Source organism: Myxine glutinosa, chromosome 8, assembly GCF_964187855.1.
Source record: "Myxine glutinosa chromosome 8, kmMyxGlut1.1, whole genome shotgun sequence".
Lineage (NCBI taxonomy): Eukaryota > Metazoa > Chordata > Myxini > Myxiniformes > Myxinidae > Myxine > Myxine glutinosa.
In genome coordinates, this window is record NC_136268.1 from 34,190,369 (window position 1) to 34,206,123 (window position 15,755).

General features: G+C 46.7%; 1 protein-coding gene across 1 annotated transcript in view; it reads left to right on the plus strand.

The window, feature by feature from the left end:
* Nucleotides 1–15,755, plus strand: part of LOC137433099 (kelch-like protein 29) — a 94,654-nt gene that overhangs the window by 68,415 nt on the left and 10,484 nt on the right. Inside the window, exon 10 of the mRNA XM_068125555.2 lies at nucleotides 13,812–13,956. Within this exon, the coding sequence (XP_067981656.2) occupies nucleotides 13,812–13,956 (145 nt within the window). The remainder of the gene's footprint in view (nucleotides 1–13,811; nucleotides 13,957–15,755) is intronic.

A 15,755-nucleotide genomic window follows, 5' to 3' on the forward strand; every position in this document is an offset into this window, starting at 1 on the left:
CAGACAGAATCATCTACGGCTATTATAATATATAGATATATATATATAGATATATAGATATATATATATATATATATATATATATATATATATATATATATATATATATATATATATATATATATATGTATGTATGTATGTATGTATGTATGTATGTATGTGTATATATATATATATATATATATATATATATATATATATATATATATATATATATATATATATATATATATATATATATATATATATATATATATATACATATATATATATATATATATACATACATATATATATATACATATATATATATATATATGTATATAAATACATATATATATTTGTACATATTACATCTCCAATATTGTCATAAATCTGGCACATCTCTCCCCACACGGGTGGTGTATAGACAACAGGCTGCTGCCTCAATCACTCAAAAAATCTTTGTTGTTATTAACTATACTAGGGCATGCCCGTACTATATATATGCCCGTACTATATATCTATCTAAAATTATATCCCCCCCCTCTATTTACATGAAATGGTTTGGTCCATTCGCAACGCCAAAGCGAACGGCGAACGGCTTGCGAGTACAGTGACAATCCCCCCCCTCTATTTACATGAAATGGTTTCGTCCATTCGCAACGACCACAGAACCCCCCCCTCTATTTACATGGAATGGTTTGGTCCATTCGCAACGCCGGCACACGCGATCGTTCGCTGCTCTCTGATTGGTTGAATCGTTTTTTGGACATAGCTCGGTAAGTAATTGTCCGATTAATATGAAACCTTGAAAAGGCACATCCTCGGGTCCCCAGCAATATAGCTGGCAAGTTAAAAGTATATCGGACCCGTGGTTGTCGAGAAACAGCGGTCACAGACAGACAAACGTACAAACGTACAAACGTACAGAGATTACTGGAATTATAGATAGATAATCTCCCATTTTGAGCCTTTTCAAACAGCACAATAATAAAAGCCTTCCTTTTTCTATTGATTTTATATTGTGGCATTTTTACCACGAGGCTCCTGCTAGTTAATATTTATTTATATTAAACTATTGCAACATCCTGCCCCTCATCCCTCTAATTTTTTTTGCTCTAACCTCATTTTCCTCTTCTGTATATCTATAAAGGCTCAGAAGATATTAATGAAATCTCACAGGTAATCCAAGAATTGTCGCTTGCAGAGGGAGGCGATCAATTTCTACTAGACTTTAACTGTGGTGTCAACCAAAATTCATACTGTTATCCTGCTTGACAATTAACGCTCCCTATTGTCCATATTCAAAATATTTTTCCAGAAATCCTGGCCAAGAGCAAACAAGCCAAAGGCAAGTCCAAGTTATAAACCGAGATCCTGTTACCCACATGACCAAATAGATGTTTCCTTACGTGGTGATTCACCTTACCGAGATCTTTGGATGACTTTTGAAAGGTTGGATGCAATTACAGAAGTAACTAACATTTGTGTTGATATAAAAACCCATTTACTTTTGAAGATCCACAGTGCGAGGTTGAACATATCCATCTGGTTGGCAGAATTTTTGGAAGAAACTGATACTCCATGAAATCAATAATAATGGCGAGATTGGACAGCCAGCATCACACATCACAGAAACTGTTAATATAATCACAATCATTTATACTTTGAATCACAAGAGCTGCAAAGTACAAAACAAATCTCAATCTTCAGATTACAATAAGGTTCAGATTACAATAAGGTTCTGATTATATTCAGGGAAAGGGTTGTAGGGTTAGTGGGAGGGAAGGTGAGAAGGAGCTGGGTTTGTGAGTTTGTTGATGTGGATCACATCATGCAGATGCAGGAATAAAAGCAATGGATAGCTACTGAGTGCAGCTTTTGATTAAAGGTGAACAATTTAATCTGCTGTCAAGCTTACGTATTGATTAAGAAATGGTACAGGTAGTGTGCTCCGAATGTCGTGAAGAAGAAGAAACCCCCATTTACCATAAGTAGGGATCTGTTAGACTGGATGTCGTGCATAGTGTATCTTTGTCTCCATGACGTGGGGTGGGGCTATGCTAATTAGTTAGGGATTAATGGTAAATCCCCTGTATGTAAATCGCCTCTGTACTTTTCCCCTTGTTCCTGATGACAATGCACGACACACACATTGCCAAGCCAAGCAATCGGCATGAATAATAACATTAAATAAAAACAACTGGTACAGGACATTGAACAATAACGCTGGCGCCGCCACCTGCCACATCGCAACACCAAGCAGGCAGGTCCGTGAGGCCACGCCGTGAAGAACAGTGATTCAGATTGGTCCGGTACCATAGAGCGAGGAGATGGACTCGCTGATTGGAGCGTGCGCGACGTCATCGGATGACGTAAGAGCCTTGGGAACAAAAGACTGCGCCCTGACATTTTCCGTCTCTCTCGGTTCCTGGTGTTCGTGGAAGGCGGATGCATTTGCATGCTCTCTTGAGCCAGGGACATTGAAAGCGAACAGTCACGGTTTTCTCTCCTGGTGTCCCGAGTTAACTGCAGACGGTCGCGGCTCGTGCATTCTTTCTTCTTGGTCCGGGCTATTGGTTGAGCGGCCGCATTTTCCTTTCCCTGGCTCGTTGGTGCTGGGGCTGTCCGCGCTGCTGTGCAGAAGACACGGACGAGAACGGGCGCGACCTGCTCACTTCGTTCGGCGGCTGGAGGAGCAAACTACGCGCCAAGGCCTGTTCCCACGCATGGACTTCGCACCAACCAGTGCTTTCCCACACAGGGACGCGGTGGCCTGTGACGATCCCAGACAATCAAGAAGACCAAAGCCAAGTACACAAACACACATTTTTACTTTCGTTTATTTTATCATCCCCTTGTGTTGTATACAAGTCTGTATGGGGGCGCTCCATTTAGGAATCTTAGTTTATTGTACATTTTCTTGTTTGCTGGCATTTATTTTATAAAACCTTTTTTATTGTACATTTTTATTCTGCGTCGGTTTGAATTGATTACCAGGGTCGAAGACGTCCAGTGGGGTCCGTGAAAGTAAGAGCTTTGCTACCCTTCGCTGCCTCATCCCACACGTGGATTAACTCCGCAATAGTGGGACTGAACGACTCGGAGTGTTTAGCTTGCTCGGCTATCCGTCCCCAGGGGTGTTAACCCCGGCAACGCGACAATATGTATATGTATATATATTGTTACGGACACGACTTAGATGTTATGATGGGCCGAGCAGAATGGCCGCCGTGTTCGCACAGTTTACCCGATTACACTCGAACGTTGGCCGAATCGCGTTACGCTAGATCAATGAAGGAAAGGACACAACGGCTGGGATTAAGGCAACGACACAAGGGGTACAGTTCTCAAGACCTCCGGAGGAGGATATAATATTGGTTATGCAGAACGGTTAGATTACACGGCAAGAGGTACAGCACAGCAAGATGGGCACTTAGACACAGTCTTATCTTATTCCCGACAGACCACAGACAAACGGGACAAGACTGACTCACACAGGGATTGATGGCAAGGAAGGGCAGGCAGTCGATAGCTCAAGGTGCACCTTGGCTCAGGGGCAGAATCGACCCGGTCCGGTCCAGAGATACGGGGAGGTATCGTCGCGCTGGAGGTGGCGTCCTTTTTTCTCCAAGCTGAGGCGCATCTGACGTCACCTCCGTCTTCCTGCGCATGTCCAGCGGGGAGTGACACGCCCTCGGCTCGTTAGCTCCGCCCCAGATGGAATCGGTCCGCCGCTTCTTATTGGGTGCGGGGGGTTACCGGGCTCCGCCCTTGACGAGGAGCTGACAGTGAGCCCCTGCGTGGTAACCCCGTCGGAGCACACGTTCAATGGCGGCTAACCAAGCCGGAGTGAGGACGCACACTCCCCGCGCCGCCGCCGCTGTTGTTGTTGTTGGTGTTGTTGTTCCATGAGGAAGAGATGCGGGGAGGTATTGGGAGGTCCTAAACTTACTAATGGTGCCATACAATCACATTCTGGTGCAACGAAGAGTCAGAATTAATGGAAACGAGTCCTTAACTGACATAGACTAAGAATAACTAGCAAGATGTCCTATAGTTGTCTACGTGAGATGCGGTGAACCTGGGCACGACTTTTAATGGGGGAAAAAGGGGAAGGTCGGGGCTACAGAGTGTTGTTTACAGACAATGGGACTAGGGAATGGGGGATTGGGGATAGTTGGGGAGTATTGGGGAAATAGGGGAATATTTACAAGCGGATATGGATGGAGGCCAAATCCCATATCCGCAACATTGCACCCTTCTCTACCTCGGGGCGTCCCGACCCGATAAATCTTTACTTACTTTAGTGTGGCACTCAGATGTAGTTCCCTCTACTATTAACTCAACCCTGAGTGCGACAGTTTTACAGATGTTCACAAATGAGTAAATATGTCCCCCTGCGACGTTGCACCCTTCTCCTCACAGAAACACACCCACAGGATAACCGAATCGCGGAAAGAATCCTCAAACTAAACATACAGCCGGTAGGGAACATTATTTACACAAGACTACACTGATATTTACACTACGATCCAGGACCTGTTTTTGGAGGAACACATGCAGATGTTATGCATAGAGAGAGCACGCATGCCAGCATCGATACACCAACCCACGAGTGCCCTGTGGCCCTACGGCCTTTAATAATGCGCAGAGCACCCCATCCAAGCACCAAAAGCACCACCCCATAACACAGTCAGCACCATCCGGTGCACCAATAAAGTGTTCAATAATCACCGGTGGTGTCGCAGCCGGCCGATGTTCTGCCGCTGGTCTTGCCTTCATGTGGTGTACTTGGCCTTCTGGCTTCTTTCAAAAATAAAGAAAGGCGCCAACCGCGTCCATTTCTAAATTGTGGCCGTCAGGGGGCCAACTATAATGGTTCACCTCTATGGCATAGGTGCCACGTTGACCCAGAGGTCCATCAACGGGTGGTGCTTGGCCGCAAAAGACTGCGGTCCATGGTGGGCGGCCACAAAGATAGCGGTCCATATGGTGTATCGATCCAGGCAGCAAGCAGCGAAAGTGCAGGCCCACAACTGCGGAGCCAGCACCTCTCTCTCTCCTCTCTCTCTGCCCCAAAGCCAGATCCTCGGAGGTGGGAGACAAAAGAAGAGGACAAGTGAGTAAGGTGGTAAGGGCGCAAAGTGCACGCAATATAAGGTAATGCACACTGGGGGCACATGGGAACCAGGTGAGACAGGTACGTTCCTACCGTACGCCCCCCCCCCCCCACCAGGTAACCGACATTGCCCCTCCCTTACCCCTTACTGGATCCACAAAACACAACACTACCCATGAACATCTACTTTACAAATCAACAAACGTCCCTACTGTCTTCCCCGTTCCTCCCATAAACCAAATTCGTCTTCTCTCCCTCCTAACCAATCAAATTTGCCATTTCCAACTCTCATCAAAATTTGCCATCTCCAATTCAACATCCAAATTTGCAATCACCAATTCATCATCAGTCCCTCCTAAGGAGGGAGAGATGGAATCACCCCAATGTCCCATCCACGTCGTGATGCGTCTCACAAATCCAACAGCAATTCTCATTTCCTGCACACAGAACAAAGAAAACACAGGTGTGGAGTCATCATCATCACCTCAGGTAAGTGGCTGCGTATGGTGCGACAGGTTCATCAATCCTAACTATTTCCTAAATGACTTTAACAACTTTACATTACCCGGGGTCTTTCTCCTGCCAAACCATTGGCCCTCTTACACTATGGGTTCTAAAAACCAATTCCCATTGCCCAAACTGTGGTGCTTTTCAATTTGGGGTCTCACTCCCCCGATTCATCTCCCGGTGCCCTCGCACAATTTCTGGGCTGTGACGTGTAGCTCTCCCAGCAGGTCTACCCACCTGCACACCTCCACCACCGTAGTTGCCACCCGAGCTTACCTGCTCCTCACCCTAACCTAACTAACTGGGGAAGGCCCTCTCGCACTCTCACCCCCTCAGTGCCCTCTCTGGCACGGGCTGCCCGATCCACACCCGGGATCCTCAGGCACCCACTGACACTAACGGCTCCCAGAGCCCACCTGCGGCCTCACCTGGCCGACATCCTCACAGTGGTGGAGTGCCCAAACCAACTACACACACTAACAGGCTACACGCCCAGCCATTTCCACAACACTAATGCACCCATCCACAATACCATTCTGCAACCGCACCACAAATGCCAATATCCAACCACAATTTACCTATACCCTCTACCTAACACTTACACTACCCGCCCCGGGTACTCGTGAAAGGGGTCCACTCTTCCCCCATCCACACCTTCGCACCATGCACACCACTCCGTACCACTTACTCCAACTCTCTCCACACCACTCATTCCAATACTCCATGTATTCCACACACCTGTATTCGCACACCTGTGCTCTCACACCTGGTGCCACCTGCACCCTTCTCTCCCCAAGCGCATTCGCGCTGATCCACAACACTCACTACTCATACACTGCTCCACACACCTGTCCAGCTCTCACACAGCATCATCTCATCTAACTACTCCCCTCTGAAACTTGCGCTTCCCAGTCGTCCCTTTAAACTATTGCGCTCCCTCGTCATTATAATCCACACTAATCTACCTGCGTCCCCACTACAGGTATCATTGTCACTAACTAACCTTAACGTCACCTAATGTCATCTTCTAGGGCCCTATCAATATAACCTAACCCACCCGGGCTAGTTTCCACTGCCATACACCCCATAAACTATAGCGCATTTGCCCCACCATGGGAAGGGTGGCAGGGATGCCACCCTTACCCACCGGGCCCATCGCTCACTACCAATTTTGCACATCAAATTTCAACAAATCAAAAATTTGCCAATCACTACCCATCATCTGCCAATCATTACTGCCAATCCTTTGCCAATCATCAAATTTTGTTTTCTCTAATTTTGGGTCCAAAACACTAACCTCATCACACAGTCTACTCACTAATGCCTCTCGGTGCGCCAATTCCTGTCCAAAGCCCGGCTTCGTACAGCCAAGCCATGAATGCGGGTTGTTTGGTGCCAGCGGCTGGATACGTCCCGCATTCGGTGCAGGGACGGGGGCTTACCCGGGCCGAGATCCCACGCACCACCTCGGCACGGAGCCATCCCATGGCCCGATCTCGACCTGCCGGAATGCCTCAACAAAAAGTGGTCGCCATGACGACCCTTCCTATCGGGCTGCCAGCTCCGCCTAGTGGAGCACGGACGCGGCCGTTCAAAGCGAGGCCCAGCGTGGATCGCGTACGGCGGTTCTTTCGAAACCGCCGTGGTTCGGATCCCCGCTGGTCCTCGCGGCACGCGAAGCTGCCCGACGCGCACCGAGGGCCCGCTTCGGCTATAAGTCGTTCTAACCTCTAACCCGGTTACCGTCGATGCTTCACCTGCATGCTTACATGCATACGCTACCCCTTTCTTGCTCATACATCCAGCCGTTTCCATGCTCCTCATCATACCTTCTCTAACACACCCAGGTACACTCATTCCACTCACAGCCTTGGTCACACACCTGACCACCGAACACTTTGGCACACATTCGTCGCTCGCACACCTCACCAACACACCTCTTCGCGCCCCTTCCTCGGTCACCTCCTCTGTGACAATCACAGGTGTGCTCTTACTCGCACACCCAACCACGTGCCTCACGACCAACTCAAGTGTGCATTCCCACACACGCTCTACCATTCCAGGTGTGCATCCTTCCTTGCCTTTGACAGCGCACTCTTTCCCCATGCACCTGTCCGTCACACACTTTTCTCGCGCACACTCTTGCGCACACTCTCCCGTCACACCCTCTGTAACACTTACCACACCGCGCTTCCATGTGCTCCCTCGCACACGCGCTACGACCGACTCACCCTCACTCCTTGGCACGCACTTTTTCCTCACACACCCCAGAGTCGGACTTTCTCGCACACCTCCTTTTTCGCACACCAGACCTGTCGCACACTTCACCAACGGCCTCTCACGAACACCCGGGTCCATCTCGACCCCCAAGCTCCTTAAATCACCTGGCGCATCATACGCACGACCATAATGGTCACCACTTACACCGGGTCCTCTTCCTCTTCGCTTCTCCTCCATCACCTGCGAATCCCTCATCCGGTTAATGAGCACATCATTACGATCCGAACACAGACTTTGGACCAATTCTTTTACCTCCTCTTTTATCTCTTTCTTATCCCCTCTCCGTCGCTTCTTAATTTCGCTCACCCCTTCTTCCACTTCTTCTAATTTCTGCTTCACCTCTTTTATTTCCCGGTACGTCTCCTCAAGCTCGTCCTCTAAGGCTACCTTGACCGTTTCCATGTGCGTCCTCACCTGCCGGTCCTTCGTCTCCATTACCTCTGTCACCTCGTCCAACCTCGTTGTCAGTCCCTCACGTACCATCTGACATTCCCTCTTCGTCGCTATCAAGTCGTCTTTTAGTTCTTTCTGTGTCGCTTTTAACCCTCCTAATACCGCAGTGTTCCTTTGAACCTGCTCCGTTAGTCCTTTTTGTCCCTCCGTCAGCTGTTCCACCTCCTGCGTCAGGTCCTCTATGCCCCCTTGTAACTTTACAGTCCCCTTTCTCACCTCCTTCTCCATGTGCTCCTTACAGTGCCTCACCTCCTCGCGCACTCCTCCGACCTCCTCACTCACACCTCTTCTGATCTCTTCTCCCATCACTTGCATCTCCTGCCCAGATGCCACCCTCATCTGCTCCATTTCCTCCCTGTGAGCATCCAGTTTGGTTTCTACCCCCATTCTGACCCCCTCTATCTGCTGCCCCATTTGTTTAACTTCCCTTTCCGCTTGGTCCCTCATGTCCCTCAATTTGCCTTCCATACTGTTTTCTAACCCCTCTAACCCCTTTTGCATTTCCCCTAATCTATTGTCTAATCCCTCTATTCTACTCCCTAACCCACCGATCTGGGCCCCCATGTCATTCCTTAAACCCCCGATCTGGTTTCCCATGTCATCCCTCAATTTCTCGCTATTGGACCCCATTTCGCCCCCCATGACCCCCATTTGGTTTCCCATTACCCCCAATTGCTCACTCTGCAGTTTGAGGGACGCCTGCATTTGCGCCATAAATTGCTCCATGAGGGCCTGCATTTGGGCCATCCCTCCCACTTGTGCAGCGGGTGCGGCCGCCGTAGCTATGTGCGAGGCGCCATTTTGCGCGCCCGCAACCTCGTGCGCGAGGACGCCATTTTGCGACCCTGCCACCCTCACTGCTTCGCTCTCCTCATGTCCCTCAATTTGGTCCTGGATCGAGCAAACTACGCGCCAAGGCCTGTTCCCACGCATGGACTTCGCACCAACCAGTGCTTTCCCACACAGGGACGCGGTGGCCTGTGACGATCCCAGACAATCAAGAAGACCAAAGCCAAGTACACAAACACACATTTTTACTTTCGTTTATTTTATCATCCCCTTGTGTTGTATACGAGTCTGTATGGGGGCGCTCCATTTAGGAATCTTAGTTTATTGTACATTTTCTTGTTTGCTGGCATTTATTTATAAAACCTTTTTTATTGTACATTTTTATTCTGCGTCGGTTTGAATTGATTACCAGGGTCGAAGACGTCCAGTGGGGTCCGTGAAAGTAAGAGCTTTGCTACCCTTCGCTGCCTCATCCCACACGTGGATTAACTCCGCAATAGTGGGACTGAACGACTCGGAGTGTTTAGCTTGCTCGGCTATCCGTCCCCAGGGGTGTTAACCCCGGCAACGCGACAATATGTATATGTATATATATTGTTACGGACACGACTTAGATGTTATGATGGGCCGAGCGGAATGGCCGCCGTGTTCACACAGTTTACCCGATTACACTCGAACGTTGGCCGAATCGCGCTACGCTAGATCAATGAAGGAAAGGACACAACGGCTGGGATTAAGGCAACGACACAAGGGGTACAGTTCTCAAGACCTCCGGAGGAGGATATAATATTGGTTATGCAGAACGGTTAGATTACATGGCAAGAGGTACAGCACAGCAAAATGGGCACTTAGACACAGTCTTATCTTATTCCTGACAGACCACAGACAAACGGGACAAGACTGACTCACACAGGGATTGATGGCAAGGAAGGGCAGGCAGTCGATAGCTCAAGGTGCACCTTGGCTCAGGGGCAGAATCGACCCGGTCCGGTCCAGAGATACGGGGAGGTATCGTCGCGCTGGAGGTGGCGTCCTTTTCTCTCCAAGCTGAGGCGCATCTGACGTCACCTCCGTCTTCCTGCGCATGTCCAGCGGGGAGTGACACGCCCTCGGCTCGTTAGCTCCGCCCCAGATGGAATCGGTCCGCCGCTTCTTATTGGGTGCGGGGGGTTACCGGGCTCCGCCCTTGACGAGGAGCTGACAGTGAGCCCCTGCGTGGTAACCCCGTCGGAGCACACGTTCAATGGCGGCTAACCAAGCCGGAGTGAGGACGCACACTTCCCGCGCCGCCGCCGCTGTTGTTGTTGTTGGTGTTGTTGTTCCATGAGGAAGAGATGCGGGGAGGTATTGGGAGGTCCTAAACTTACTAATGGTGCCATACAATCACATTCTGGTGCAACGAAGAGTCAGAATTAATGGAAACGAGTCCTTAACTGACATAGACTAAGAATAACTAGCAAGATGTCCTATAGTTGTCTACGTGAGATGCGGTGAACCTGGGCACGACATTTAATGGGGGAAAAAGGGGAAGGTCGGGGCTACAGAGTGTTGTTTACAGACAATGGGACTAGGGAATGGGGGATTGGGGATAGTTGGGGAGTATTGGGGAAATAGGGGAATATTTACAAGCGGATATGGATGGAGGCCAAATCCCATATCCGCAACAATATATATATTGCTATGGTTTTGAGGTTTGTAAAGTGAGCTCAATAAAGGTTAAAGGTTTCCCCCCATAGATAGTCACACGAGCAACATGTAGCCTCATTTGTAGTATAGTTATTTCTTAGTATGTGTGAGAGTAGGCCCTTTCCAGTGTTACTTCTGCATTGTGTAAAGACAGGAGAATAGGTCCTACTTCTGCAAACCATTCTACCTCGACAGGTGCGATCCATTTTGCTACCCTTTGCTTGCTCACTAGTCGAGTTAACACGAGGTAGGCCTAAAAAGGTGGGGGCGGCATTGAGGTCGGAGCGGCAGAGGCGATGACGGTAAGAATGAGCCGCCAATCAGAGCTCAGAGGTGGCGGCGTCAGAGGGCGTTGTGAGAAGAGTCTGGTGAGTCCAGAAGGTTTGCGAGGCGTGCCTATATAACCCGATGCGCAAAGCCCTCGGAAGGACTTGCAGAGGGAAGGACTTGCAGAGGGAAGAGGACTAAAGCGGAGGACTCTTGTTGAACAGGGCTTGATGAACTTGACTATTGCATAAGAACGTGCGCTAACCAACACGAGTGAATTGAGGAAGAAGAGTTGGTCACTAGATATACGCGGGCGCAGCCAGGCGCGTTCATAACGAACTTGCGCATTTTCAGCCAAGCGAGTGAACGAGGCTGAGTAACCGCGGGCCGTGATAAAGTCCGCCCTCTACCGTTCGCCCCGATATATCGCCTTTGCTTGAGAGACACGCTACGTGGCCCTGCCTTCGCCGATCTCCATCTTCGCGGACGTGCCGGGGACCGTGGAGAGCTGGACGAGAACCATCCTTGGACGCGCTGGGGAACACCTGCCCATCTGCAATACCCCATGTGAGTGTGAGTGAGACGGGCCCGTTGTCTCTGGGGTAATTAAGACTGTCTAAGGATTGCTCTGTGTCTCTTCGTCCTTGAGCTGTATATACGTGTACTAGTAATTAAACCAATCTGTTCTTCCTTTCTTCTGAATTTGATCGTTCCCGTGATTTCTCCAATTGACTAAGCGTGGCACGAATAAGATCGCTCCAATCGGGTTCCATTAATTAAGACTGCGCGGATCACGTGTACGCAAACCGCTCGGCGTACTACCATCACACGTGGTTCGTGCGAGGCTTGTTTCCTCGCTTCCAGGGCAGCGCGAGTACTTAGGTACGAGCGAGAATTTGGTCCCGAAACCCTATTTGGCGCTGTCCGGAAGGGACATTGCAAGCCCCGGTTCCGCCAGGCCCAGTAAAGACAAGGGGATTAATCCCCCCTTGATAAGGGGAAGAAGGCCGGCGAGAGAACCGCAACAATATATATATATATTTGCACGTGCAAGCACACATATGACAGGAAAAATAAAAGAATACGACAAGAAACTACTAAAAATAAATGCAATCAAGGCCTTCCACACTTGGGTTTAATGAAAAGTCTTCTTATGCATGTTACAAGCAAGCAAGAGAAAGGACTGGCAGGATGGCCTCGATGTACACTGGTACGCACATACTCACCATAACACTCACCTCTGAGCCGTCTAGTCAAGGTTAGAATTCCGACCCAGCTATAAACTGTCATTCCCGTGTTTCACAAACGGAGTGATTAATCAATGAGTTCGGATAGACGTTAAACCGTCACGTGTGCCAGCATTAGTTGGTGGACTTTAAAGATCCCATGGTGTCCTTCGGGAAGAGTAGGCGAGCTATCACCAGCACAATGAACAAATTTAATTTGTTTCAATGAATTAATTAAATTTTGGCTCGGGTTATCAAATTAAATTTTCAAATTCCTGCCCTAACTTCTCGTGTCCATTTGGGATTGTAACCTGAGTTAAAATAAAACTGCTTCGACAGAGCAGACTCTGTATAGAGCACGGTATAGTCAGGTTCACTATGTTTTTTCGTTCAAAATTTTGGTAGATTAGCAAAACTATACATTTTTGGAATATTCAGAGCATGAGGAATCCAAAAATTAATGTTTACATTTGCATAGACAACTTTGCGAAAATGACACTCAGGACAGTGATGAAGATCTGTAAAAGCATATTCCTGAACGGTATAGACCTCGTAGATCCTGTGTATAGGACTTATAGTTCAATCTGATACTACCTATAACTTCCTATAACAACCTATAGGTTGTATTATGGACTTGCAATATCTAACAACTTCAAAGGACTTGCAATATCATGTATTATGTAATACAGTTATATCACAAATATAAAGACAATGGTTTTCAATTACCTTTGTTTGTTGCTTTTCTATAATCCTGAGCACTATTTTGAGGCCTTTATTGGATTCCTTGACCCAGAAAACATAGGATTAGCATATTTAATTAAGTCTCTAGGTTGACATGGAAGCCGAGATCGCGCAAAATATGTATTTTATGGCAGCCATTTTCAAAATCCAAAATGGCGGCCATGCAGGTGTCTGTGCAAATGCCAACATTGATTTTCAGATTCTCCATGCTCTGAAGATTCCAAAAATGTACAGGTTTGCTAATCCCAAAATTTTGAAAGAAATTATATTTGTTAACATAGTGAACCTGACTATCTTCATCACTGTCCTGAGTGTCATTTTCGCAAAGGTGTCTACGCAAATGTCAACATTAATTTTTGGATTCCTCATGCTCTGAATATTCCAAAAATGTATAGTTTTGCTAATCTACCAAAATTTTGAACGAAATTATATTTGTTAACATAGTGAACCTGACTAGTACATTATTATCTGAGTTTGTACGCAAGAACAAATAGAAGTTAAAAAAAAAAAGTCTCAAGCCATTGGAGGGTCCTTGAGTTAGAGGGAAGTTAGATCATTATACTTTGGGAGGATGGTTTCTAGAAATTGTATAAAGCACAGAAATATGAGTGACATTTCATTTTCAGTGCAGGTCAGTGATTTTATCATGAGAGCAATACCATGTCAAATATGCAATATCATTTGGTGGTAAGCAGACTGCATGACAGCTGGTGGATAGACTGATGCTTCTCACAATGTCATTTGTGCTGCTCATGCAGACAATAAGTTTGTACCAGCTGTGATTCTGGATTCCCTCATCTATATCCTGGGAGGTCCCTTTGCCCGGGCCATTACCATCTTTGACCCAAAGAAGGAAAACATAAAGACTGGACCAAACATGATGTGCAACCGCCTTTACAGCAGGTGAGTCGATAGAACTTGTACGAAACCAATGTGGGGGCAAAAATGGGTTAATATGAAGATGGCCTTCATCAAAATAAACAAATAAATAAATGAACAACAAAGACGTCGTGCAGTGTGCAAAATCCACCCCTCTTCCCCAACACCCGCTCTCCCTCATCCCCCCCAACCCCTCCCATGCCTACGAATTAAATTGACGATCATAATCAAAGCTCGGTTCAATCGGATGACAATTGATTATTTTTCAGATGAAAATTGATGATTGTAGAAGTTTGACCTTGCGGTGACCTTGACCTTTTGACCTCAAAAACAGTTGGTTTCCCAATTCAGTGACTCAATATGTAAATGCTCTTCAACTTTCAATTCAATCGGATGAAAAATGACGATTTTAGAAATTTGACCTGAAGCTGACCTTTGATGTCAAAATCAATAGGCTTCTCAGTTGTGACTACCTCTTCAACTTGGTGACGTTTCATGACGATCTGCTTAGATTTGTGACCTGTAGGCGAGTGACAAACAAACAGACAGCCAGCCAAACAAAACAGAATGATGCACAAGAACAACAAATATTCTTGAAAAATCTTCGATTTTCGCAAGTAATAAATAAATGAAACGTCACTCGTAGAGCGACACTTGGCAAAAGAGAACAAAGTAGAATGGCACTCAGTAGAGCATCCTTTTGACCTCAAAATAATTGGTGGTTGAATTCAGTGAGCTTATAAGCAAATCGTCTTCAAATTTTAAGTTAATCAGATGAAAATTGACAATTTTAGAAATTTGACCGATGTTGACTTCAAAAATAGCTGACGGTTGAATTCAGTTGGCAGATATGTAAATCCTATACAAATTTCAAGTCAATCGGATGAAAATTGAGGATTTTAGAAATTCGAGAAAAAGTGGTTGACCTTTGGCCTGTTGACCTTGTGACCGATGTTGACCTCAAAAATAGCTGATGGTTGAATTCAGTTGGCAGATATGTAAATCCTATACAAATTTCAAGTCAATCGGATGAAAATTGAGGATTTTAGAAATTCGAGAAAAAGTGGTTGACCTTTGGCCTGTTGACCTTGTGACCGATGTTGACCTCAAAAATAGTTTGTGTCTGAATTCTGAATTGTGTCTGAATATCAGCAAACAATTCTGTTTGCTGATATGAAAATCCTATTCAAAGTTCAAGTCGATCGGAGGAAAATTGAGGATTTTAGAAATTGGAAAAGGTTGTTGACGTTTTGGCCTATGTTGACCTTTTGGCATATGCTGGTATCAAAAACAGTTGGCGGTTGAATTCGGTTAGCCGATATGTAAATGATCTAAAAAATAGTTCGCAGTTGAATTCGGTTAACTGATATTTAAATTTCAAGTCAATTGGGTCAAAATTGATTTTAGAAATTTGAAAAAAGGCAGATGACCTTTGGCCTCAAAAATAAATAGGATTTTTTATGACCATGAACTCTACCATTTGGTGAAATTTCTTGAAGATCAGTTTGAAATTGTGACCGGAAGGCAAGTATAAATGAGCGGGAAGACACGGACACACACACACACACACACACACACACACACACACACGGACACACACACACACGGACACACACACACACGGACACACACACACACGGACACACACACACACGGACACACACACACGGACACACACACACGGACACACACACACACACACACACACACACACACACACACACACACACACACACACGGAACTGTGGGTGCCTTTTTTTTTTTGCCCCAAGTAAGCAACTTGAGAGGAAAATGCAAAGCCCCACTTTACTTTTTGCCATCAT